Source organism: Gymnoscopelus microlampas (genome assembly GCF_963454915.1).
Source record: "Gymnoscopelus microlampas genome assembly, chromosome: 7".
In the NCBI taxonomy this organism is placed as follows: Eukaryota; Metazoa; Chordata; class Actinopteri; order Myctophiformes; family Myctophidae; genus Gymnoscopelus; species Gymnoscopelus microlampas.
The window spans coordinates 8,361,536-8,389,208 of record NC_139944.1 but is presented as its reverse complement, the minus strand read 5'-3'; the positions used below and the strand labels follow the sequence as shown (position 1 = coordinate 8,389,208).

The 27,673-nt window shown below is 43.0% G+C and overlaps 1 protein-coding gene across 3 annotated transcripts; it reads left to right on the top strand.

The window, feature by feature from the left end:
- The first annotated feature begins 41 nt into the window (after positions 1 to 41).
- Positions 42 to 27,673, top strand: rbm6 (RNA binding motif protein 6). 3 transcript variants are annotated; one of them, XM_084063542.1, is made up of 24 exons: positions 42 to 125; positions 2,501 to 2,569; positions 2,772 to 4,284; positions 4,411 to 4,500; positions 4,629 to 4,698; positions 5,998 to 6,071; positions 8,737 to 8,811; positions 9,302 to 9,620; positions 10,475 to 10,632; positions 10,718 to 10,818; positions 10,913 to 10,982; positions 11,097 to 11,271; positions 11,815 to 11,873; positions 12,734 to 12,857; positions 13,142 to 13,239; positions 13,640 to 13,883; positions 15,405 to 15,604; positions 16,237 to 16,383; positions 16,833 to 16,895; positions 17,759 to 17,983; positions 23,824 to 23,898; positions 24,000 to 24,109; positions 25,007 to 25,058; positions 25,680 to 27,673. In XM_084063542.1, exons 2-24 carry the CDS (start codon positions 2,523 to 2,525, stop codon positions 25,770 to 25,772), a joined length of 4,182 nt encoding a protein of 1,393 aa, XP_083919668.1. In that variant the 5' UTR covers positions 42 to 125; positions 2,501 to 2,522; the 3' UTR covers positions 25,773 to 27,673. The 3 variants fall into 3 exon arrangements, with proteins under 3 accessions (XP_083919668.1, XP_083919669.1, XP_083919667.1); XM_084063543.1 differs by having other exon boundaries at positions 11,094 to 11,271; positions 15,408 to 15,604; XM_084063541.1 differs by having other exon boundaries at positions 11,094 to 11,271.

Here is a 27,673-nt window from a genome sequence, read left to right as displayed (position 1 = left end):
ACCTGGTTGCTTGCTTATTTCTCTCGCAAAACCTGGCAACTCTGGAGACATACAGACAGACAGTATCGTATCCTGTTAAGACTGAAATCCCTTCATCCTCCATAGTGGACTATAAATATTTAAAGGTCGGTATTTCAATATATACACATCGCACTGTTTTCCAGCTTGTTAAAAAAAAGATGATATGAGATGATGATTATGATTATTAGTACTTTAATGCAATCCAGTCCAAGATAATGTTAAACCTCTTTCTCCAGCATAGCTTTATAGCTACTGTGCTAATGTGGCTATGAGAAGCGCGTCACCTTTTTTCCCTTCTTCAATTGCCTAGATTATGATATCATTATCATGTTATATATATTGATATTATAGTATTATTACTAAATTAGACTGGATTGGACGATCATTGCCCACGATCCACCCGGCATGTGGACGGATTTTTGCCCATGATCAATAGGCCGGTGGGTGGGCTGTGAGCTGTGAGGCTAACGTTAGCCTGCAGTGTTTAACCCTTAAAGACCTGAGGCGATTCTTAAAAAATGTTTTCTAAATCCTAACAGTTTTTTGGAAAAAAATCGAATTTTTTTTCCAAGATTTTTCAAAAATAGCAGATGTACTTACTGTAGCGAACCCAAGCCAGAGAATGGTGAAGCGTACTGATGTTTCCAGAAGTTTTTATTTATGCTCAGCCTTAGACCTTGTTTGAACATAAAGTCGTTTTCCTTTCCTTCGGTGCCGCTCTATGAGCTTGTAGATCTGCTATTTTTGAATAGCCAAAGAAATATAAAGTGACACAGATGCTTCTTCAGGTCTTAATGGGTTGTTAAAGCCTCATTTAGAACCCGTAGTACCACGGTGTCGCAGCTTGTCAAAAGGAATAGATTTATAAGCTCTCTAACAATAGCTTCTTGTAGCACTTATAGGGCATAAGCCCCTTTTGGAACCCTATGCCTTCTTTTGTTTTGGTAAATATAAAAAAGGTATACAGGGTTCCGAAATGGTTGCAGGATAGGTGGGCACTAGTAGGGACATCTGGGCACCTCCCATGTAAAATTGGTTTTACATTGTCCAAAATGTTAAATCAAATATTTGGAAAATGTTTTGATTAGAACATGCTTAAACATACTACAAACTAAGGTCTAATATTTCTACAATTGCTACAAAACCTGTATATCCATTATCCAGTCATTTTGAGGTAGCTGTAGAATATAACCCTCGTAGAATCCATATATTTCAATAAAGAAGTGTTTTAATGCCGTCTGTGGCCGATTCTGTCGGAAGTTCCCAATGGGCGGTAGTGACGCGCCCATCTGGTGAAACCCGGAATTACACTCAATGTAAACAGGAAGTAAACGAGGGTGAAAAAATGGCGTTCGGCCACATACGGCATTAAAACACTTCTTTATTGAAATATATTGATTATTACATTAAACTACTACCCCGTAGCGAGAGTTAACATTTGGGGTGTGGGGGTAAGCACCTTTATTTTCAATTTGTCCATGTTTGGAGTGTCTACGGGGTATAGTGCTGAAAGTCCTTGTGTCCATGGGGGTGAACCCTACAACTCTCGTAGATTGAAAACGTCAGAATCATAAATACGTCTACGAGAGTTGTATTCTACAGCTAATGATGTACCATGCATGTTCACATCATGTATACTTAACATTACTGAAGATCATATTTTATTGTTTTGCGTTTTTGGACAAAATAGCCAATTTTACATCGAGGTGCCCAGATGTCCCTGGTGCCCATGCACCTATCCTACACTATCCTGTATCCGTTTTATGCTTCGTACTGCAATGATACTTGTGGTTAAAATAGCTGTGTGAGCTTGTAGATCAGTGCTTCTCAAACTTTTGAAATTCAAGGACGCCCTTTAACTCTGACCGTGTACAAATGGAACCAAATGGACCCGTTCCATTTGTACACTGTCAGAGTAACAGACCTATAAGGGTCCATCTAGAACCCCTTCAAGGAACCCTGAGAGTCCTGCATTCCATTTTGAGAACCACTGTTGTAGATAAACTATTTTCGCGTTTTCTTTTATGCTTGAAAAATCTAGCCTAATTATGTAACTAGGTGCACCTGGTAATGCTGAATTATAGCCCATGATTGATTGATTGAATACTGTATTAGCAGTTTGCAAAAACAAAAAGCACAGTTAGGAAAGTACAGTTCAATACAAGGTCTACTAAGAGGATGTTAAACCCAAGAAAGCCTATGGCTTGTTTCCATTATAGTCCTTTGTACTCAATTCATAAACATTTAATGACAGACCAATATACACTACCATCTATATTTGAAGACAAGTCATATGTCATACTGTATGTTCAGCAACACATATTTATGTTCAGTTTAAATTATTGTATTCTTTTCTATTATGGAGTTAATGGCTATTTCTTGGTCAAAAGGCCATATTTTAGCTTTCTGTTCAGGTTTGGTAAATAGACATTTATGCCTTAAAACCGGGACATGCTTCTGAATTACTCTTTGCCACCAGATAAGACACGTTCTGGAGGAAAATGTGGGAGGGACCTGGACAAGGACCGCGAGGGGGGCCACCCTTTCGGTAAGCAGACAGAATTGTACCTACCGATGGTGATTCATGTTACGTTGCTGAACGCAACACTTAAGTACCTTTATTTGTTCATAGTAACTGTGATGATTACTTATGTAATTACACTTGAGTTCAATGCTTGATTATTTTGCGTATTTCGTGGTCTGTGTTTCTTTGCCAAAGCTTAACTTCAAAGTATAAATGTTTGTTCTAGTGGTGACCAGCGTGGAGAGATGTTTGCAGGCCGCGATGGTCCCATGCCTGATTTTAGAGGTAGAGATGGGATGAACATGGGTCCCCGGCCTCTAGATCTACCACCTATGGACATGAGGAGGGGCGACGGTCCCCCCATGAGAGGACGTGACATGGAACGGATGGAGCGGGATATGCGAGGGAGAGATCAAAACAGGGATTTCTTCAGACCTGATGGAGAGCGAGACTTGAGTCTTAGGAGGCAATATGAAATGTCAATCAGAGACAAGCTGATGACTGCACCTGGCTTCATGGGACCTGGCCGGAACTCAGCAGACACAGAAGAGAGAGGTATGCCACAGAGGGAGCCAATGAACAGGTTAATGGACATGAGAGACAGAGAGATGATTCGCTACGATATGCCAGGCTTCAACAATCAATCAACAATGGATGGGAGGAGAGGATTTCCCCTGGAACCAATGGGAAGAAATGACGGGTTTAGGGACATGCGTGATAGGCCCCCAATGGGCAGGGATGACATTGATGGCTGTGATATGGACACGCCTTCACGTGATAGGAGGATGATAGACTTTGACAGAAGAGGGGGGCCACCGTTTAATGCAAGAGGAGGATTTGATTCCGACATGGACTTCAGAAATCGCCCTGGACCTGAATTCAGAGGTAGGGACCGGTCTCCCATAAGGTTCGGAAACAATGATCGTGCCCCGGGGGAAAGGGGAAGGTCAGGCATGCCTCCAGATGCCGGTGGTCCGAACAGACCAGACCTCAGGGGTGCCGAAGGCGCACACCGAGACAGAGAATTCCTGAATTCAACAGATAGCCCCCCAATCGACCACTACAGAAGTGGTGAAGAGATGACTCTCGCAGAGGAATGGAAGAACCGTCGCAAGGAGAAACCCCCCTTGACAGATGTGTTTAAAGGTATGATGGACCAAAACGCACCTCCAGGTTTTGGCAGAGAGAGTATTCTCGGAGCCCCGCCACCATTCAGTGACAGGGAAAGGCCGCCTACTCAGTTCCCTGGGAAAGATGCAGGCTTCCCCCATGATCAGTTTCCTGGCAGGGACCTGCCATCAGCTGGCCTCAAAGCTCCCCTTGACCTGCCATTCCCGGAAATGGGTCATCCTGGTTTGCTCGGCAGAGCGCCTGACAGTAAGCTTTGGCGTGGAGATCTGGATCCCAAGCAGATTCAAAATGCAGCGAATTGCGACGGAAGGCCTCCTTACCATCAAGATAAGAATGAGAAAATTCAGGGCCCTCCAAGTGAAGGCTTCAAAGGGTTGAAGGCTATACTGTGTGATCAGCGACCTGTTAGGCCTAAGATGGGGGCTGAACCTGAGTTCCAAAGTGGCAGCGCTGCAGAAGGGAGAGACCAGGACTACAGAGACATTGATTATAGAACGGGGTCTGTGAGAGCTTTTGATTACAAGCATGAAACATTTCAAGCACCGGAGAAAGTTCTGAAAGAATCAAAGCCTTTCCCACCACCGAAATTTAGTGATTCTGGTTCTCAGGTAAGTGCCTTTATTTATTTATTATATATATTTTTTTTTATGAAAGTTGTTAAGACATCTCTTAGGAACCTCTTGTGAACCTTTCATGCTTGATAACTGTTATTTGATTACATATGTCCATGAAAGGATCAAGATTACAGGAGTGCATCGGTGGAGGACAAAGTTTCCAATACAATATCCATAATTGGCATTCCAAAGACTGCTACAATGGAGCAGGTAAGAATGAAGAATGAGTAAGAATTCCTGTTTTAATCAAATCAACGTCTTGATTTGAATGAGGAGTTTTGTTGAAGCTGGCATGAGTCTTATATTTTTCTTTCTTTCTTTTTTCTTCTCTTCACCAGATTCTTGGTGCCTTTGCTGTTCGTGATGGCGTTCCAATGCAGGGGATGAAAATAAAAAGTGTTGTGCCAGGTGAGAAACAAGTTGCTTTGCGGAACTGTTTAGGGCAATCGATCGCCCTTATACCCTACGATATATTTCGCTATTACGACATTCGAAACTCCGCACTCTTCTCTTCTCAAGCTTCTTTGTTGCCTTTGGTTTTCTGGGTCTTGATGAAATCACGCTGTAAGAGAGAATTTTCTGTGTTCTGACGATCTAGGGACGTTATCAACAGTCCAAGAGGATTTCCTTAACATATCTGCCTTGGAGAGTTATATTTTTGTTGACAGTCACAAATGTTCTGTGACAAGTGACTCACTTGTGGGGTCCTTAAGAGGTGTATAGCCCATTCTCTTTTGTTTTAGTGTGACCTCATCGACAACATGCCTGGAACAGAGATGGTTTTGTTAGTGCTGTGCTTAGAACTCAAGTTGTTCATGTCGCTGATGGATTGATGGTACACACGTCAATATGAAGACAAGCCCTTTTGTCGAAATTATGACCACATCAAACATTCCAGAGGCCATAAGTATTTGATTAATCTGTTCATTTAACATTAATTGAGTTTTCTACTCTTCTGCAAATTAATTGTATAGATGTTTTTGGGGCCTAAGTCTACCTGTTTCCAGACCCCTGAATCCCTATTCTATACGTACCTTTGCTCATCCCGCCTAGTTTTCAAATTGTGTCATGCGATTCAGAGGTCTGGTGTGTCCCTTGTCTACGGCTTCTTCCAGGTTGGAGAAACATCAAGCCAATCAGTACTTTTGCCGTTGGGACTTAGGTTGATGCTGTACACTGACTGGCTGCTAGGGCTGGCTACAGGGCGTCCATATATGTCGATCACAACTGAACCACCCCCCCCCCTTCCCCCCAAAGAAAAGAAAAGGAGAAAAAAAGACACAGAAAACGGCTAACGAGAAAGCAATTTCAGACTGAATACTGGAGTGGTAAAGAAATGGCCATTCAGTTTGAATATCAGGCAGTAATAAATGTCTCCATATGCAGCCCGCATGTTGTGCTAACGCAGCCTTTATGTCGGTCTGGAATATCGTCCTTTTAAAGACATAGCTTTAACACATCCTGTAAAACAAATGTCAATATACTGAAGGCAGGAGAAGAAATGAGTATGAAATGTACCATGTGCGTTGTTATAGAAAAGGTATGCGTGTCAAAAGGTGTACATTTTGACACTACAGAAATGCTGACTGTTACATCGATGTGTTCACGAACTACTGTTTTTTTTATGTTTATTTTTTTTTACTGGGTGACTGTCCTTACTGGCATTGACTAACAAAAACCCATCTGTATTTCAAATGCTGTCCCCAGGTTACAGCTACGATACGGCCTATGTGGAGTTTTTAAACCTCGATGATGCAGTCCACTTCATGGAGTCGAACAAGGTGGCCCATTCTCGTCACTCTACGAAGGCTGTCTCTCCCACCAGGATTTACGGGGGTTGACAGGGCTTTTCAGAGGAAGCGGGAGGGAGATGTGGGGTTTGGGGGCGAAGTGGTTAATTAGGCTTGGGCGGTATCTGTCTTTTCATACCTACATACCATCCCGATACTTCACCAGGTATACGGTTTATGGCGGTATTTGTGTTAAATAAAAGCACAAATGCTGAGCTGCTAGTGATAGAAGTCGTCGTAGAATGTATGACATTGTCTAATCTACAATGTTGTGTTTAATATGCCTTCTTAGACGAGGCTTGCCAACACATCAGTGGGGCTGAACGGAGATGTGCGGGTGGTGGTGACAGACTGGCAGTTTAATCAAATCATGTGGCTAATAAGCTGCTTTGTAGCTGAAAGAAGCCATCTTAAGATAAAGTTACATATGGCATAGGAGTGTCTGTATTTTTGATGGTATTGAAAATTATACCGTGGGGATTCCGTATTACCCTGGTATACTGTACCGCCCAAGCCTAAGATTATGTTTACTGGGCCTGCATTAACCATGGGGGTGGAGATTATCACATTCACGACCGCAGTATTTTGAAAGTAAACAGTTGGCACACCGTCATTTACAAAAGTAATTCAGTTACTTAAGCAGTAATCCAGGATAGTACTTCATGTTACTTGGGTAGCATCTAAGATGAGGTTTAAAGATACAATGTTTTACTTTTACCCTGGAAGACACCTTTGCACCTTTATGTCTAGCCTGTAACCTTTTGTAATGAAGCAGAATTCAGAATAATTTAATCAGAAAAGGACACACTATATTACATCCTCACCTCCTGCTCAGAAGTTGGTCACTTTGTCTCACTGACGGTGTATTATAACAAAAAGGTAATTCCAGACACTTTTCATGTGTTGACTTGGTGACTTGGTGTTTGTTCTGTAGAGGACAAGAGGGTATTGCAGCATTTTTAACTCTGCGCCGCATGGGAAGATTTTGCCACCCTGTTTTTTTCTGTGGCCACAGGCTTTGAAGAAGTTCTGTGTCTTCGGAATACCTGCAAATTGCAATACTTTAGTCTCTGGTGCCTTCTCGCTGTTGCATGCGCATTTTAGGTTTAAAGCGCAAACGTGTTTGGTTCATTTACATTACGAGCTGAGATAACCATTTTGATAGTACGAGAAGTCAAACACTTGCTTATGTAGTACTTCAGTCGATAGGTTGTGGTTGATAGAAGTTTGGTTCTATTTATCTTCATTTCACATCCTCAAGCCTCAAGTCTTCAGAGAGGTTTGGTCTTCAATGTTCTGCTCCAGTCCTTATCTGGAAACATTCTTGGCCTATTCACGCCCTTTTTCATTGGTCTGTGACCTTCTTCTTGAACAATATATACCCTCTGGGTAGTAATCTCGACTAAGTGGGCTATGGTGTCACAAGATCTTCAGCTTTCAATGGCATGCTTTGTGTAAGTTTCTGACTTCTGAAGTTTTCATCTTGATATAATGGAAGCGCTCTTCGATTAAGTTGTTTTTGCACATACAGTACGTGAAATGTGTCCTCTGCATTTACCCACCCTAACTATTAGGAGCAGTGGCTGTCATTAATATGTCACCCGAGGAGCAGTTAGGGCTTAACTATGTTGCTCAGGGACACTTCGACACACTGGGTGGGTGAACCGGTGACTTTCCGATTTGCAGACGACCTCTCTCTACCCACTCGGCTACGGGCCAGGAGGAACTCTGCGCTGGGCATATATATTTTTATTTTTATTTGGGGAGTAGTCTATCAGATGTTCATTGGGATGACCTCGGGTTTTGATGACTGTGCAGATGCTGTGATTTATTTAGCACTGCGGTTTCCATTGGTAGAGACTAGAGAGGTTCACTGCAAATGATACCATTGATGGTCTATACTCTGCAAACTGATAGCTCAACATAAATATTAAGATGCCACCAACAGCTGTGTAATTTTGTTTTATTTAAAACATTACAATATTGGATTAAAAGCCATTTAGGTGGTAAGTTATAGGGATCGTTTTTGTGGGTGATTTTTGTGCTAATTTCCAAATACATTTATAGATGGCTGGATCTGTCCCCTCCCCCCCCCCCCACAGTGGCTTCTTGCAAACAAACTGACGTATGAAAACAAGTGCTGTGGAGGTTTTCTTTTTTGTTTAGTTTTTTTGGTAATCTTTGACATTGACAATCTTAGTCACACAATGTGAATTTGTCACTTTGTCTGCCAAGTATATTAACATTTACTCGTCTTTGAATCAACTCGTTATGCTTTGGCATAAGATGTAGTTTAGATTTCTCAACATTACCACCGTTGCACGTGGCTTGTTCCGGTTTGCAGTCCTGATCGACGGTTGAATTTAGTTTTAATTCGTAATGGCAAGATGTCATTTTGGTTACCATTTCCTCGTTATCAGAGATGCGTAATATTTCATTTCCTTGCAAGGATCTTACTGTAGTAGATCCGCGCGGGATCTGTCCTTTTTTGTGCACAGTGCACACACACACCTGGCTATCCTTTGTCACCCTCAACACTGAGGTAGAAGGCCGTACCTGCCACAGTGCATGTTGGGAGTCATTTGACGTGTTTATATAGATGTCAGTCAGTTGTGCTGCCGGTCGATGTACTGACGGTGCCTGTTTTTACTTTCAGGGCTCCCTCAAGGTTGGTGCTAAAACGGCCTCCATGAAATACGTCCAGCTAGACAAGAGTGAGAGAGATCTGCATGTGAGTGACACAGCTTTATCCATACCATCGTTTGTATTCATCCTTTTCACTGCAGTGGTTCGCAAAGTGGGGTCCAGCAGGGACCCTTAGGGGTCCTTGAGGGGGTCCCCATCAAAATGAGGAACTATTTTACCACTTAAACCCTATTTTGACTCGTCGCATTGTGGTGCGTTGTGAACTTGTAGATCGGCAATGTTCAAAATGTATTTTTTTAAATGACAAAATCTTGTATATTGGCTATTTAAAAAAATAATTATAGTGAAAATCTGCAAAAGGAAAAAAAAAGTGGAATAGTTAAAACAAATAATAAAAAAACAAACAAAAAAATAATAATCTTTTATGGGTGTCCCTGGCACAAAATCTTTTCAGATGGATGGGGGTTTGCAGCCAAATACATATCAATTTGGGGACCCCTTGACACGAAAATGTTTGAGAATCACTGTTTTACTGTATGTCATGAATATCAGGTCTCGTCCTTTTTATCATTTAGGAGTCCCTTCCCAAAAGACCTACAATACCCCAAGTACAAGAGGCCCTGTTGCCCAGTCCAGGTGAGCTCTTGGACAGTTCAAAGAACAACGTGAATGGCTCCTCCCAGCAGGCCAAAGAGCTGCTGGAGCCTCTGGCCCAGTGGCAGAGGAACTGCGACCTGACCCCCGAGGCCTGGCAGCAGCAGGTGGACCAGCAGCTCAAGCAGCAAGAGGCCGAGCTGCAGGCCGAGTCCTGGGCCGGCCGCAACCCGCCGCGCCACGGCCCACCCCCTCACGGCCCACCCCCCCACGGTGACCCCATCTTCAAAGAGAGCAAGAGTGAGTTTCATTTACTTAAGCCACTTTCGACCTGGCATCCCTATTTTGGGCATATTGCTGGCATCATTGTTGAATACATTTGATAATGTCCCTGTGTTGGGCATGTCATTATAGGTGAAAACTTAAGAAATATCCCTATTTTGGTATGTCATTTATAGATAAACATTTTCAAAAATAGCTGATCCACAAGCTCTCGACGCGTTGAGCTTGTAGAGATTGTCTATTTTTTCATTTGTTTTGTTAACTCATATACTGCCTAGAACGACTAAAACGACTTCTGTCCATAAGCCATGCCTGCCAAGAACGACTAAAACGACTTTTTAAAAAATTTAAAAAATTAAAAATATTTTTTTTTTTTTTTTTTTTTTTTAGATTTTTTTTTTTTTTTTTTGACCCAAAGACCAAGGAGATATGATTTTTCGAAGATATAGACTCCCATCCACTTCCTTGTTAACTTAAAACTTAAAAATTCTGTATCTCGGCTCCTGAGTACTTTTTTTTTTCAATGAAAAATATGGCAGTGTTCAAACGCAGCCAGAATAATTCTGGCAGTGAATGAGTTAACATGTTAAACCACAAGTTATAACTATTGATGTATTTGGTGACTCCAGAGCTCCAGTAGGTTGGCTATTTTCAATCAATCAATCTGTTGTAGATCTACTATTTTCACTGCGCAACACTGGCATATGACCTGTATACTGTATATGAGGCATAATGGGCCTAGGCTATTTTTGAGGATGTTTGCCTATAACGACATGCCCAAAATAGGGACTGGTATCCACTTATGTTTTGGTGGCATGAGCTGTAATTGAGGCAAGTGGGCTTAAGTCACCTTTTCCTTCATTACTTAACAGCAATGATACTAAAGAACGTGAAGCCCACCACCACAGTGGAGACCATCCTAAAAGCCCTGGACCCCTTCGCATATCTGGACGAGAGGAACGTTCGTCTGGTCAAGGGCAAGACACCCGGCGCCAAATGCTTCTGCTTCGTAGACATGGACTCCCACGAGGTATTGCATCACAACAACACTCTTAACGCTGCTATTCAAAAGGACTAACAAATAAAGCTAATTTGTTATTTATATTGTTTTGTAGCAAGTGGTGCGTCTGGTCGAGCTGCTCACCAAACCACGGCCCCTCAGCATCGACGGTGTCAGAGTTTACGCTGAAGTTGCCAAACCACTAAAGAACCAAAAGTGAGTATTCAGCTTAGAATAATTTTGTGAAATAATTTCTAGTAATGTAAATCCCCAGTCATTCACGAGTGATGTTTTTCCTGTCTTATCCAAGTATCAAGAGGGAATCGGATAAACCATTCACGTCTCTTCTGGGGTACCCACCAGACGCCAATATGATGGAGGTAGGTCTGCGGCCATTCTGCCCCTGCTTTGTAATTAAATCAACTGAAAAAGATGTGACAGCATTGTAGTACTCTGAAATACAACACACTTTTTTTGTTTTGTGGTTTCAGCAGCCACAGATTCCTCCCGATCTCTCTCTGCAGTATTCACAACATCTGCAGCAAGCAGTTCATCCACCAGCTGGCATGCAAGGTCTTCCACCAGCTGGCATGCAAGGTCACCCACCAGCTGGCATGCAAGGTCATCCACCAGTTGGCATGCAAGGTCATCCACCAGCTGGCATGCCAGGTCAGATTTCCTCAAACATGGAATATCTTAGCCTCCATATTAAAATATACACAGATGAATGCTGGTTACACCAGCCTAGTCATAATGCAAGTGTTTACTAAGGTGAGATTGATTTAGTTATAAAGTAATAACGTGTTAGAAAGTGTGAAATATGAATTTCAAATGGTTTTACATTTTGGAATTGTTACCTCAATTCACTTTGATGTGATTTTAGTTGTCCATTTTTATACATGTTCCAATCTTTGTATCCTAACTGGTACAAATTACCTGGTACATATTGAATACAGTATCGGTGCAGCCATAACGCCCTCCCAACCAATCCCTGAAAGTTGGAAACCTTGCATTGGCATTGCTATGACTGACACAGATTCTTTAACAACGATGTAAAACTAGACTTACGTATCCACTCAAAGTGGAAATAATGTAAAGTGCCGATTCCCTGTAACTAGTAGATGAAATAATAATAAGCATGGGCTTCAGACAAATTGGTGTAAACCTGTCCTTTAGTAGATAAATGTCCTAATGAGTCATGTGTTTCCCCAGGTGATCCAATGGCTGGAAGTATGAACCCACCTCTATTACCAGGCCCCAGCTATACCCAGGTGGGTGCTCTCAATGCAAAAACTAACCAGTGTCTGCCCTGCTATAGTTGATTACATGGATTAAAGCTCTCAGTTGCCATGACTGATTTAATTCATTCTGATTCCAGTCTTCTATAGAAGCATGTTGGTCAAAAATCGAAAATATTGTTTCGGTTAATATTTTAAGATTATCTGGTTATCATTTTAAGATTAGAGCATTTGAAGTGGTCAAACTAGCAATATGTTCAGAAGCATCTTCCATAAAACCCAAATGGTGTCGGATATTTCATAAAAGCAAAGGTTAAAAGCCTCAATCTGTGATTTCTTCACCTGGTTGTATGGCAGTATGTAGAACAGCAGGAACAAATGACTAAAACATAACAAAATCTTTGTGTTAATTAATTGTTTAGGAAACATTGTTTAGGAAACGGTGCTAGTGTGGGGGTTCCTTTCACACGGATTCACAAGTCATATTACATCACATTAGGACTTGGCCATACAAAATCTTTCAGTTGTGAGATTTTATTTTGCTTTAATTCCTGTGATTAAAGGGATGGTTCACCCAAAAAAGTACATATTTTCTTTCAACTACACAGTACACACCCCATGAAGCCTTGAATTCATTGAGTGTGAGTGTGAGTGTGTGTTATTCATTGATCCAGCCGTGTCCGGTAGGAGACACAAAGAGTCAACTTCGAGTCTCCTACTGGAGACATTAGCATCTTTCCGCCGGTCATCAAATTATTGGCTTAGGAATGCGACAAAAACAAAATCATCTCCATGAATTCAAGTCTCCATGGGGTGTGTAATCGATAGAAAAAAAGGCATTTTGGGGGTGAACTATCCCTTTAACATGACGTCTCCCCTGCCATTCATTTTAGGGTGTTGTGTACGGAGAGAGCCCCGCTGTGGACCCGTCCTACCATCAGGTTATGCCGCCCCCTATGTCTGGAGAAACAGCCGGGCTGACATCCGCGGGACACGGAACGGAGGGTTACATCTATGGTACGAGACAACTGAGGCACTCCAGCTTGTCGTTCTGCTATTTCGGTGTGCGACAGCAGCTTGTAACTTAAAGGACCACATGACCTCAGCTCGGTGAACTTGTACTTAACACATTCACCGCCATTGACGGATATGTCTGTCATTTAAAAAAAGAACGGCTTTTGGAAATGAAAGAGTGCACTGCTGTTTTTCCACATAGTTTTTACAATGAGCTATGCTGCTGCAAAGCCATTCGTGCTTTTGATATTTGTACTGTATACACATATTTGTTTGTCCCTCCATAGGCTCTGAGACTCCAGACATGTCGGGCTACCTCTATGACGGTACCTCCGGCTTCTTCTACGACCCCCAGACCACTCTGTATTACGACCCCAACTCTAGGGTGAGAATATCGCACAACCGGTTACACTGACCATATTCACACACAGCGTCCATTTTGCTCTTCTGCATTACTCCGCTCCAGGGGTGCAACAGTTAATTATTTCCTTTCAACCTTTACTTAAGATCCGTGGCGAAATTATTATGGGTGACCCTCATTTACAATGACGCAAAGATTAAAAACTAATTATGATGACAAAAGTTAAAATGATGGTAATTGATGAAGAAGAAACAACGAGGGCTTAAGTGGCTAATTGGACTAATCAAATAAGTAGATTATAATATAAATTAGGATTTTTTTTTTATCAAAAAACAAGCTTCTCGATTATTTGATGAAGTAATCGATGGCTAGTTGCAGCCCGACTCGGTTCACTCACTTTTGTTTTGTGTGTGTGCACGTGTAGTATTTCTACAACTCCCAGACTCAGGAGTACCTGTACTGGGACGGAATGACCAAGACCTACATCCCCGTACCAAGCGGTGGCTCAACAACGGAGACCACGACGACCCAGCAGCAGCCGCTGGCCATGAGCGCTGAGGTCCAGGCCATTCTGGCCAACCCTGCCGCGGACGCTCCTCTGGAGATGAAGAAGCCCACAGACCCCACGCCATCACTCCAGACCACCGCCACTTTACCTCCCCTTACCGGTAGGCTTGGCACAGTTATTACACAATAATCGTCAGATCGCAATAGGTTCTATGCACAGCAGCCATATTGGGAATGAATTGGGCCCCTTCCTTACTTCCTTCACAGGTGTTACCAATGATACTAATTAAGGCTCTGTTCCATTGTGGTAGCCTGGTTCCAGAATAATCTGCCTTTGCAAAATTGCATGCACTTTAGCCCTCGGCAGATTAGGTCTGGCCCCCCTCCATAGAGAATTTATTTCTCTCCCGCAGATGTTGTGCGGGACCAACCAGGGCCCAGTATTCAAATGTGGGCGGGCTTATTAACAAGGAAGCACTGCTCTGATTGGTTCGTACAAGGAAGCACTGCTCTGATTGGTTTAAGTCTAACCAATAGAGTCCGTTTGGATCTTTTTGTAACCGCCCCTTGGAAAAAAATCTATCGTTGATAGGGACCAGACTAATATCCACGCAGTGTGTTGTGTGATATTGTCTGGCCATGCGAGGCTACCATTGTGGCATAGTGGTTGTCTTATTTTCAAGGACTCCCAATCCCCCCCAAATGGACCCTTACGGGTCCATTTGGTTCCATTTGTACACTCTCAGAGTTACACACCCACCATAAGGGGCCATTTGGAAACCAAAATGGAGTGTTTCTAGTGAGCCAACATGCACAATATCAGCACCCATGACCAGAATGGAACAGAGCCTTAATTAGCATCATTGGTAAGACCTGTGAAGGAAGTAAGAAGAGGCCCAATTTCTTTCCAATATGGCTGCTGTGCATAGAGCCTATTATTCGAGATAATCACAGTTCTGTTTGCATATTTTTTTTCCATTCACCTGTATATGAATTAATCTATTGAAAAATGTATAGATTTCCAAATATTTTCAGAAATGGCAGATCTACAAGCACACGGCGCATCGCATCCCGATGCATTGTGGGCTATATTATTAAATATAGCCTATTTTGTATATTTAAGTTATTTGTCATATCTGCCTAGTGCAGGGGTCTTCAACGTTTTCAGCCCAAGGACCCCCTAGCTGAGACAGAGATGAAGCAGGGACCCCCTCTATATGGTGTAGGCCTACAATTGTGTTTCAGATTAAACTCGTTTTTCTTTTACTGTTCTTTTTTCCCTCTACACCTATACACCTCTTTGCCAAAAAATAGCAGATCTACAAGCTCACAACGCCTCGCAGCACGAGGCGTTGTGAGCTTGTAGATCTGCTATGTTTGGCTAAAGTTCTCCTCAGAAAAGGGATGCTAGGGTTGAAGTGGTTAAGGTAAAAAAAAAAAAATCATATCTCACAAAGATTTGGCGGACCCCCTGTAGTAACTCTGAGGACCCCCTAGGGGTCCCCCGGACCCCCTGTTGAAGACCCCTGGCCTAGTGAAATTTGTGTTTACAAACCCTAAAAGGCAAACGGAAATTTAGATTTATGTGTTCCAACGTTCAGTGCCAAAAACAATTCAATCATTAATCGCAGTTATTTTGCGATTATGCCAATTAATATTGAAAGAAATGTTCGCGATTACAGCAGCCGTCGCTCCTGAAGGCCAGCCGCCGGCCCCAGATGCTGCTGCTGCTGCTGCTGCTGCTTCTACTGCTGCTGCCCCTAGCAACCCCACGCCAGAGTCTGCCCTGGCCTCCACGCTTACCGCTGAGAGGAGAGAGGACGAGGACTCTCCCAAAAAGGACAACAAAGAGGAAAAGCCCAGAAGTCTTGCTGCTGTTAAGGTAGCCCATTGAACACTTAACCCATGAAGACCGGGAACGCATCTGTGTAATTTTTTTTAGATTTCTTTGGCTATTCAAAAATAGCAGATCTACCAAGTGCCACGCTATGAGCTCACAGACCTGCTATTTTTGATACAATTTGTGCAAATCATTGAATACATATATATATATTTTTTTAAAGGGACATTTTTAAATCTTTGCTTCTGGGTGGTCCCTAGAATAAAATATTTTGAGATGGGGGGTCCCTGGCCAAATACATAGAATTTTGGGGGTCCTTGACATGAATAGCAACATTTGTAGAATCCCCAGAAGCAAAGATTTGAGTTACAAATGTTATATAAATATATATTAAAAAATGTGCACACATTTTCATGATTTTTCAAAAAATGGCAGATCTACAAGCTCATAGCGCGGCACTCGGTTTTGCCTATTTTTTCATACTGACCACAGTGCATTATCCTGTTTATACCACGGCTTGAGGAGTCTCCAATCAGTCTAAAGTGGTGGGATAATTTTAGGTGCTGTGAAAAAGTATAAATGATAATATAGGGGCCCTTCATTGAAATATACAGTACAGTAATACTGTATACTCAATAGCGGGTGGTGACTGAGCATTGTTTGACTGTCTTTAGATCATGAAAGACATGGAACGCTGGGCAAAGATCCAGAACCGTCAGAAGGACGCCGTCCGCTCCCCGTCCCCCGTCCTGAAGCCTGGACAAGAAGACAAGAAGAGCTCCAAGGCAGCTGATGCAGGGTTCGCCATCTTTGCCAAGGCGGTGAGGGGATGCTGTCTTCTTCCATGTCCAAATGTCGTTTACCCTTTTCCCCCCCAATTCAGTCGTTATGCCAATGAATTCCTCCCCGCACACATTTTTGTGTTATCTCTGCTGTTGTATCCTACCGACTCACCTGCCAGTGAGTAGCCCCCACCGGCACCCCCACTCTCCAAAAATACCCGATCTACAAGCTCACAACAAACAACGCATTGTGAGCTTGTAAGTCTACTATTTTTGGGGAGCGTCATCTTTGTACAAAGATTGTAAATGAAGTATTACACCTTTGTCATTACTTTGTTACCAAAGCAACCGACACGGATAAATTGATGATGTCCGTATGCACAAATCTGAACAGATCATTCAATAACAGTGTAGTCAGTCCTAAAGATCAGCCACCAAGTACAATATTTAGTATTTGCGTAATCCTCTATTTGTGTCCCCCTCTACAGGGTGCTGGAGATGATCTCTTCAAGAAGCCCCTTGCTCCTCCTAAGAAAGATGAGAAGGGAAAGGTGACAATCACATTGCATCACATAAACAGAGATCACGTAAAAGCGGTCTAAAAAAAAAAGAACAGCTCCATCTCTCCGATCCCCGAACACCAAACTTTATATGCACGCAGCCGTTAGGCCGCAGAAGTATTTAACTTTTATTTATTCATGAAAGTCTAATCGGGCTAATGTAGGTCGGAGAGGCTACTTTAAAATGTGGCTAATGTTTTGTTATACGTCATAGATATGCCATAGGTGACTTACATCGTAGATGACGTCGTATAATGGTCACATGAAATCCAATTTTATAGAATATATATGTTAGAATATTTATCTCCAGTATGATTGATCCCCTGATGGTTGCTAATCACTGAGGGTTATATTGTGTGGTTTCACAAATGTCAACGAGGTCATCGCGACCTTGTTGACATTTGTTGTCTGCCTTTGAAAATAGCATGTCTGGACCAAAAATACATAGTAAAAAAAAAATACACAGGAGCCGAGATACAGCCTTTCTAAGTAATAAGTTAACCAAGAAGTGAATGGAGCAGCAAATCTTCGGATCATGATATATTGGGTTCTGAACGTTTTTCTCAAAAAAAAAAGAATTGGCACGTTGCACCATTAAGGAAAAAAAAACGTCAAAAGCGCCAATGGCACTGAATGAGTTAAAGTGAAACCTTACCCCTTAAATCACTTTTTAAAATGTATGTATTTATCCTTAAATTAACCAGGGCAAAACAAGATAAGTCATCATACATATAGTGCAATCAAAACAACATCAAAACGAGCATATAACATTTACAACATGGCTTAAATGGTTATACCGATCAATTCCAATGAGGAGATCGTAAGTTGAAGGTGTGCCGTGCCTTCCTCCCCAGCGTCCTATGGGCTCTCTGGGTCTGCTGGCTTCAGACTACGGCGCCGGCAGCGATGAGGAAGTGGAGGAGGAGAAGCAGGAGGCGCCGAAGGCCTCCAAGAACAAATCGGACGACAAGGACGACAAGCTGACAGACTGGAAGAAGATGGCCTGCCTGCTGTGTCGACGGCAGTTCCCCAATAAGGACGCGCTCATCCGCCACCAGCAGCTCTCCGACCTGCATAAGGTAGGGCTGTCCCGATCATGACATTGTACATGACGATTAACTGTCACACAAATAGTTGCGGTTAACAGTTGAATTGTGTTTTGGGCATGCAACATTAATTTGGATACATATAGTAAATAAAAATGACCGGTTATATGGTAGAGACAAAAACAAACGGAGTGCCACTACAACTATGGATGGGACGATAATCGTTATCGTGATTAAAAACGCTAACAATAATTGTATTGCAGAGATTTTACTATATCGTGAAATTGTCCTCCGTCATACACTAGACTAGGAGGAATTGGCTTTTGTTGAGCTGCAATTTCAGTACCATTTTAAACCCTCTATACTTGTAACGGACCTTTGCATTTGGTACGCTCTTATTTCACTATAGACAAATCGATAAGCCAAAAATACAGGAGGGGCGAGATCCAAATGTGGCAGTGGCGTGCGCCGCGGCGGCCGCCGCGTCCGCCACGACCGCCACGGCGGGTGGCGGCCGTCGTGGCGGCCGCCACAACCGCCGTCACGACCGCCACGGCGGGTGGCGGCCGTCGTGGCGGCCGCCACAACCGCCGTGGCAACCGCCGCGTCCGCCAGATCCTCCGCCATAACCGCCGCCTCCGCCGCGTCCGCCAGATCTTCCGCGATAACCGCCGCCTCCGCCGCCGGCGCCGCGTCCGTCAGATTTTCAGCCATAACCGCCTCGTCCGCCAGATCTTCCAAAATGTGGCGTTGGCGGGCGCCGCGGCGGTTGTGGCGCTCGCCGCGAGCGCCGCGGCGGTTGTGGCGAACGCCACGACCGCCGTGAAAACCGCCCCAAGCGCCGCGAGCGCCACGTAGGGTCCGCCATCCGATCCATCGACCATATCTGCGCTCTTCTGGCGCAGCCCCCCCCCCCCACATGTCCCCCCCACCTGCGTGCCCCCCTCCCCCCCCCCCCGGGACCCCCCCCCGGGACGCCCCCCCGGGACGCCCCCCCGCCCAACGGGTGGATAGTAATAATTGTATATATTTTGCGCATTTGATGCAGAGCAGTTGAGATTTGATTCGGCCATATCTTTCTGAATGTAACTTGTATTTTTATAATTGTATTTTTCATATGATCTGTAAAGTTTATATTTTCATTTGCTACCAGGCATGAATTCATTATAATTTATTATATATATTTTTCCTTATTTTCTTTCTTTATTTACACGTGCGTAATGAACGAAGCATTTGAGATTTCATCCGCCCAGATCTTTCTGAATTTTACTTGAATTATTATAATTTTAATGTTTATATGATCCGTAAATTTTATATTTTCATGTGGTATCAGGCATGAATTTATTTTAATTTATTTTATTATTTTATTTCATTTATTTACATGCGCGCAATTACACACGCATCTAACTATTGGACTCAGCTCTGGGGACACGGTGCGGCTGCAGAGTTCACCTTGAAATTTGTCATTACAATTTTACTGTAGCCTAATCCACAAAAGTGTGACTGACTGTTAATTCCTTGAGTCAATACATTGTGTTTTTATCACCGGTGCCAGTATTATTATTATTATTGTTAATAGACCTTGCAACATAGAGCAACTTAAGTGCTTGCAGAACTTAAGCACACTTATTCTCCAGACAGACGACAGAAACAGTCCGTCTGTCTGTCTGTCTGTCTGTCTGTCTGTCTGTCTGTCTGTCTGTCGGTATATATACGTGCATAAATTAAGCTTGGGTCATTCAGAGATGCTCGTAGGCCTGCGTCCTGCGTCGCTGACGCACCATATTGCGAAAGGACGCATTCATGACAACTCTAGTGCGTCCATGGGACGCAGCTCCGATTAGCTCCGATAATATATAATATTTGTCAGCTGTGATCTACATGGACTCTCTCGGTTAGGCACCGTTGGTGGAGAAGTATAACTCTCCGGTTAGACACCGTTGTACTGGAGAAGTATAACTCGGTTAAACGGCGTTGTGTGGCAGAAGCAGCAGCACAGCCCCTCGCTGTTAGTCTACGCTACTCACACACAGAGAGAGAGAGAGACGGCATGAGGACCTGCTCTTAAACGTGTTAAAACGTCTTGGATAGACCACTGTCTGGAATAATAACTGATCATCATACATACAGGTCTACTACTAATCTCTGTTGCTGTTGTCATCTTAAATTGACCAGCCAAAGTAAAATCCCCGATTTTAGAGTGTTCTCCCACTTGCTTGGAGATCAGAGTGATGTATGTGGTGGATTAATGCATGTTGCCAATCAGCTGTGTAACATTAGCAGGTTAACGATGGCTCGTTGATCCTATGCATTTGACCCTGATTTGACCACAAAGGCAAACAAAAGCACTAATTAATGGCAGCTGTAAGTAACCGGTTGTCTATCGTCTGTGTCTTGTGTATGTTTAATAGGCAACTGGATGTTTTCTGTAGCTTAGAGATATCATAACAATTAATTCCCTGAAGAGGGTAGACCCTCTCCCTCATGCTAAACTTAAAGTGACTTATAAGGTTCCACTTCTCCTCAAAAAGACAACTTTATTTTCCTTTCTCAATGACAAGCCTAATAGTATTATTGCATGTTGACTATGTGCAATAACTGCAAGCCAATGTTCATAGGCATTGTCAGTATTTGTCTTCATTATTTCTTGAATTCCTATTAATTTATTTGCCAATACTTCCACTGTAAGCCAGTGTTTTCAGTCTACACAATAAATAGTAAAAATAAATTCTACATTCATAAATAATACAAAATAAAATAATAATAATGATTAAAAGGTTCTATGATTAAATGTATTCTATTGGTCAAAGGTATGTTAAATCCACCTGTTGCCCACTACTAGTATTTCTTACCATAAGGTGTGCTAATACTACAGAATCATATACATTTGAAAAAATATATTTATGATTTTTTAATATATGTATATATATCGGTATCGGTCTTGAAAAGCAGGAACGGGTCGCACTGATCTAGATCTGCTATTTTCACAATATGTATCTGTGGAACTGAATCAAACTAAATTAAGTGCCTCAACTCCTAATTCCTCAGGGTGGGGGGTCCCCAGTTAAAATATGATTATTTTGGGGGGTCGCTGCCTGAAAAGGTTGAGATCCACTGCATCAGGATATAATGTACACAGTCACACACCCATAGAAGATATGGAGATTGGAGATCAAAGAAAACGATAGGGGGGGGGACGTGTAATTGGGGACCCATAAAATGTCCCTGGGACCCATCTAAAAGACCACCCTTGCATCCCAGGACCCATTACATTGAAAACCTAGCAACATCACTGGTCATTGGTCAATGAACCTGGTGTGTCGGTCAGAAAATAACTGATCTATAAACTCACAACTCATCGCATCCTCATTCATTTCACTGGTCAAATGCAACAGACAGACAGCCAGACAGACAGACAGACAGACAGACAGACAGACAGACAGACAGACAGACAGACAGACACGGTCAGAGACGCACCAGTACCACCGAGTGCTAGTATGGAGCTTGTTGTTGCGTCTTTGAACAGTTCACACAGCGAGCAAAACTTGGGGAGCCCGATTTGGGGGCTATGCAAACAGGGACTATTAATTAACCATGCTACAAGTAAATAATATAACACACAATTTGGATGAAAAGGCGCATGTGTAAATGAAAATAAAATAATATATTGGCTATAATCAAGTCTACTTATCAATCTGTCCGTAAGTCCGTCCGTCCGTCCGTCCAGACAGACAGACAGACAGACAGACAGACAGACAGACAGACAGACAGACAGACAGATCTGTCTGTCTTCTTATTGACGTAACCATGGTAAATATAATTAGCTTGCATAATGTTAATAGCCTAATATAATAATATAGCCTATCATAATTATCTTTGGTTATAACCGTGTAGCCTACAGTATAATATATTTATATTATCTATCTATCTATCTATCTATCTATCTATCTATCTATCTATCTATCGCGCTGCAGCTTGTTGATCGGCTATTTTTGGTGTCACGGCCTGGATCGGTCTGTCTGTCTGTCTGTCTGGCTGGCTGTCTGGCTGGCTGTCTGTCTGTTGCATTTGACCAGTGAAATGAATGAGGATGCGATGAGTTGTGAGTTTATAGATCAGTTATTTTCTGACCGACACACCAGGTTCATTGACCAATGACCCAAGCTTAATTTATGCACGTATATATACCGACAGACAGACAGACAGACAGACTGTTTCTGTCTGTCTGCCTGGAGAATAAGTGTGCTTATATTATTAAGTTCTGCAAGCACTTAAGTTGCTCTATGTTGCAAGGTCTATTAACAATAATAATAATAATACTGGCACCGGTGATAAAAACACAATGTATTGACTCAAGGAATTAACAGTCAGTCACACTTTTGTGGATTAGGCTACAGTAAAATTGTAATGACAAATTTCAAGGTGAACTCTGCAGCCGCACCGTGTCCCCAGAGCTGAGTCCAATAGTTAGATGCGTGTGTAATTGCGCGCATGTAAATAAATGAAATAAAATAATAAAATAAATTAAAATAAATTCATGCCTGATACCACATGAAAATATAAAATTTACGGATCATATAAACATTAAAATTATAATAATTCAAGTAAAATTCAGAAAGATCTGGGCGGATGAAATCTCAAATGCTTCGTTTATTACGCACGTGTAAATAAAGAAAGAAAATAAGGAAAAATATATATAATAAATTATAATGAATTCATGCCTGGTAGCAAATGAAAATATAAACTTTACAGATCATATGAAAAATACAATTATAAAAATACAAGTTACATTCAGAAAGATATGGCCGAATCAAATCTCAACTGCTCTGGATCAAATGCGCAAAATATACAATTATTACTATCCACCCCTTGGGCGGGGGGGGCACGCAGGTGGGGGGGGGGGGCTGCGCCAGAAGAGCGCAGATATGGTCGATGGATCGGATGGCGGACCCTACGTGGCGCTCGCGGCGCTTGGGGCGGTTTTCACGGCGGTCGTGGCGTTCGCCACAACCGCCGCGGCGCTCGTGGCGGTTGGCGAGCGCCACAACCGCCGCGGCGCTCGCGGCGAGCGCCACAACCGCCGCGGCGCTCGCGGCGAGCGCCACAACCGCCGCGGCGCTCGCGGCGTCCGCCACAACCGCCGCGGCGCTCGCGGCGAACGCCACAACCGCCGCGGCGCCCGCCAACGCCACATTTGGATCTCGCTGTCTCTCCAAAAATAGCCGATCTACAAGCTCACAAACGTTCCCCCCAGAATAGGGATGCTTGAAGGGTTCAAGTGGTTAACAAAAGTAGCATTTTCAGTTTTAAGCATATTTCAATTATCACAATAAAATGGGCTCTATGCACAGCAGCCATATTATCACTTCCTTCCCAGGTGTTACCAATGATACTAATGAAGGCTCTGTTCCATTTAGTGTAGCACAGTGGTTTCCACGAGCCCCATAACTCTGAGAGTGTACAAATGGAACAAAATGGACCCTTACGGGTCCATTTGGTTCCATTTGTACACTCTCAGAGTTACACACCTGTAAGGGGCCATTTGGAAGCCCATGAGGGTCCCTGGACCCCAACTGTAGACCCATTGGTGTAGCAGAGTGTTTCTAGTGAGCCAACATGCACAATATCAGCACCCTGACTCTGTTTGACCAGAATGGAACAGAGCCTTCATTAGTATCATTGGTAACACCTGTGAATGTCTTCACAATATGGCTGCTGTGAATAGAGCCTTCCACAATCGTGACATGTAATTTTCATATGATTTTCACATCGTCCCATCCCTAACTACAACTAGTTGGGAAAAGGTTTTTTACCCACTAGAGACGGCTATGGGCTGTATGAATTCACATCTCACTGCTGTGTCCGTCTTACAGCAAAACATGGAGATCCACCTCAAGATCAAACGCTCCAAGAAGGAACTGGAGGCTTTAGAGAACCAGGAAAAAGAAGTAAGTGACGATAAAGAATCGCTCTCACGCCCCTGAATGCTTGATGAGAGGCATGCATCACGTTCATTGATTCACTGACGTTTGTAAAACATCTTCTGTAGCTGATCGCCAAGGATGCCGGGCCCGTCAATCCTCCTCCAGAGCAGAAGAAAAGGAAACACCATCATCAGCAACAGCAGCATCACCATAACACCTGGGCTGGAAGCTCCAAGTAGGTGCCCCCACCACCCCTCCCCCAAAATGAAATGAAATGAAAGTCTCAACTTGGGTTGTGATCCTTAAGGATTTGAACAATGCCGGTTCCTTAACGATACCCTCTTAACTCATTGACTGCCGGAGTAAATAAATCAGCCCTTGCCAGCATTTGCCAACAGTTTTTGAGCATTTTTACTAGCCTTTCAAGAGCCACAGAATATTTCCCTCCAGGACGATCGACACAGTGTCTCTGCTTCCATCGGAGAAAAAAAACGTTTCACCGCAACCCTCCGTTCTTTAGTTATTGGCTGTTAAATATAGCTTGTTCTCGCCAAAAACACAGAGAAAAACAAGAAAGCAGAGAAAGTTAGCTCTCAAAGTTATGGTGGTCCTTAATTGTATAGCAGACATGAAGTCCACATACCAGCTCTGACGGTGTGATAAACCAGTCCAAATGTGATGGAACCGGTTCCGATTCCTCAATGTCGGGTCTCGTTCCGAATGCCAACCCTAGCTCAGTGTGCTGGTTCTATCCTTTAAAACACTGTTTCTCAACGTCAGGGCTATGGACCACAAGAGGTCCAAAGGGACCCTTATGGATCTGTAAGAATGTCAATATGTGAGTGTGTACAAATGGATCCATTCAATTTGTATGCACAGTTAAATGAACAGACTTTTTTTTTTTTTTTACGTTTAGATTGGGGGTCCCAGAGATTGAAAAAAAAAAATGGTATCACAATTAAGCCTAACAACAAGCCTAATGCATATTAAACTGGGGAACCTTGAAATTAAAAAAGGTTCAAAATCATTGCTTTAACATGTTCTGCTCTTAACCAGCAACCACTGTCGATGAGTGTATAGTTAGCCCATCGTCATTAAATCTTTGCATAACATTCTTTTTGTCCACACTCAGGGATAGCTTCAAGGGCAGCGAGAGGCCTGGTCTGGGTGCCGAACCTGTGGAGGTAGGTGTGAAACGTTTGACTGCAGAATGCCCCGTACATTTCCAAGTATTGTTAACCCATTCAATCCGGGAACGGATCTGTCTCATTTTAGATTTATTTGACTATTCAAAAATAGCAGATCTACAAGCTCATAGCGGAGCTTGTAGATCTGCAATAATTTCAAAGATTGTGGAAAATGTGCGCAAATCTTTGAATATATACGTGTGTGTGTGTGTGTGTGTGTGTGTGTGTGTGTGTGTGTGTGTGTTTTAAAGCGAACATTTTTTAACTCCGATCTGTGCTTCTGGGGATTCCCTGGAACAACATATTTTGAGATGGGCGTCCGTGGCCAAATACATATCATTTTGTAGGTCCTTGACAAGGAAAAGTTGGAGCACCACTGATATAACATTATGTTAGGATTTAGAACATTTTTAGATATGTATTTGGCCGCGGACCCCCATCTCAAAATGTTTTGTTCCATGGACCCCCCTGGTGCCGCGCTATGAGCTTGTAGATCTGCTATTTTTGAATAGCCAAAGAAATCTTGAAAAAATGACATGGATGCGTTCCCAGTCTTTATGGATTCATATATTAAAAGCTGCTTTCTCTCTCTCTGCATTTCCTCTCTCTCCCCCACAGAGGAAAAAGAAAGAGCCTGTCGTTTGGGACCATGCCACTTACAAGCAAGCAGTTCGAAAAGCCATGTTTGCAAGGTTTAAGGAGCTGGAGTGACCTGTCCCCGTCCCCGTCCCCACCCCCCCTTCACCATGTGAGGCAGTGGCTATAGTGTCGCCCCTTTGTCTCTGTGAAGAGTTAATCCAGTGGTTCTCAACCTTGTCAAAAAGCATGTTCGGTCCACCCACCCTGACCCCTTTCGGCTGCCGTGTTAATCGGTCAGATGGGTGGGCCGCGTGCATTTTCAGACCACGTTCAATTTAACGATCAATCGATTGTGTTCCAGCTTGGATCAGTTGAACTAACACCATCTCTATCACAAAGAAAACTCACGGTTCACGGTTTTAAAGGAAAAAGAATGCCATGTCATTTGTTTTACATATATTTTTATTATATTAATGTTGTATCATCGTTATCAAATCATAGTCTTTTGCCATTTATTCGGGGGCCCACTTGCAATACCCTCGCGGCCCAGCAGTGGTTGTTTAGCCCGTAGGTTGAGAATCACTGAGTTAATCGGAATGAGCTACCTGCCTTGGCGTGAGAAAGCCCCTCCAAATCCCCTCACAAAGCCGCTAGCAACGTAGGAGGCTATCCCATCCCAACCTCTTAAGTTGCTATTCCCTCTGTTGACAGCGCTGTCCGTGAGACAGACAGAAAAGTCCAATCTGGTTGTATTAAACAATGATAAACTCATCAATATTGCACCTCTACGGACAGCTTGGGTTATCCTCTTTGTCTCTGTAAAGCCGAAAAATCCACTCTTATTGTCTGTCAGTGGAAGGAATTGTAACTTAGAGGTTGGGGTAGCCTCTAAGTTGGCTTGCGGTTACCCCTCTCACACACACACACACACACACACACACACACACACACACACACACACACACACACACACACACACCTGACTGTGTTTACTGCCTCTCTGCCTTCTGGCCCGTTCATGTACTTGTTTTGAACTGATGTTAACAGAATAATGCGATGAGCCAAAAGGCCTCGTTTCTCACCTGCAGTGGAGCTGCGAGGGCTCGTCTAGAGCAGTGGTTCTCAAAGTGGCGTCTCCAGGGGTCCTTGAGGGGGTTCCAGGGGGTCCTAAATGACTTGATGATTACGAACCAAATGGACCCCTACAGGTCTGTAACTCTTGAGTGTACGAATGGACCCGGTCCCATTTGTACACTCAGAGTTATGGGGGTCCGTGGCCTAATGCAAACTAAATTGAGGGTCCTTGAAATGAAAAGGTTTGAACTAGAAAGAAATCTGCAAAAATAGCAGGTCTAAAAGCTCACAACATGTTGCAGTGTTTAGATCTGCTATTTTCTGGGGGTTTTTAAAAGGCCATGTAGCAATATAGTGGCCACAGCCAGAGGCTATGGCTGTTTGGGGATCCTTGGCACGGAACAGTATTGTGAACCACTGGTCTAGAGCGTCGTCATCGCTGTGTTTTACGGTTGTGTCGATGGTTCCTCAACTCTAAACAGTTTATTTTTCTGCTCCTACTATTATGTTTGACCGATGTACAGTGTTGTGATAAGTGTCCAAACCTGTTGTGAAGACGTTTTTTGTTTTGTTTAGTTTTTTTGTATTGCTTGGTTTAAATTTGTTTTAACACGGGAGTTTTTTTACGTGGACTATTAGGTTCGTATTGGTTGGAGTCGGTATTATATGTATGTACCCATGTTTATGTACAAAGAAGCGATTCATAGTGGACTTGCATAACATGGCATGGTCTTGTTTTTCCAAACCCTTTTTGCTAGGATTAACACAATGCTCTGTGTTATGAGTGCTCAAGTCGCTGTCTTTACAGGGAAGTCCCTCTGTGCAGTTTCTTCTTATCGCCACTGGGTGGCAGCAAGATCCTTTTTATGTTCATATACCTGAAAAAAAAACATGAGATGTTGTGACCTCCTAGTTAATGACAATAAAGAAGTGATAGAAATACACACTGAATCTGCCGA

Excerpts from the sequence above, each read along its gene's own strand:
- rbm6 (XM_084063541.1), top strand. The coding sequence starts at position 2,523 with ATGTGGGAGGGACCTGGACAAGGACCGCGAGGGGGGCCACCCTTTCG. Across the intron at positions 2,570-2,771 it reads CGAGGGGGGCCACCCTTTCG|TGGTGACCAGCGTGGAGAGA; the intron begins GTAAGCAGACAG and ends TGTTTGTTCTAG. Across the intron at positions 24,110-25,006 it reads ACCTGGGCTGGAAGCTCCAA|GGATAGCTTCAAGGGCAGCG; the intron begins GTAGGTGCCCCC and ends GTCCACACTCAG.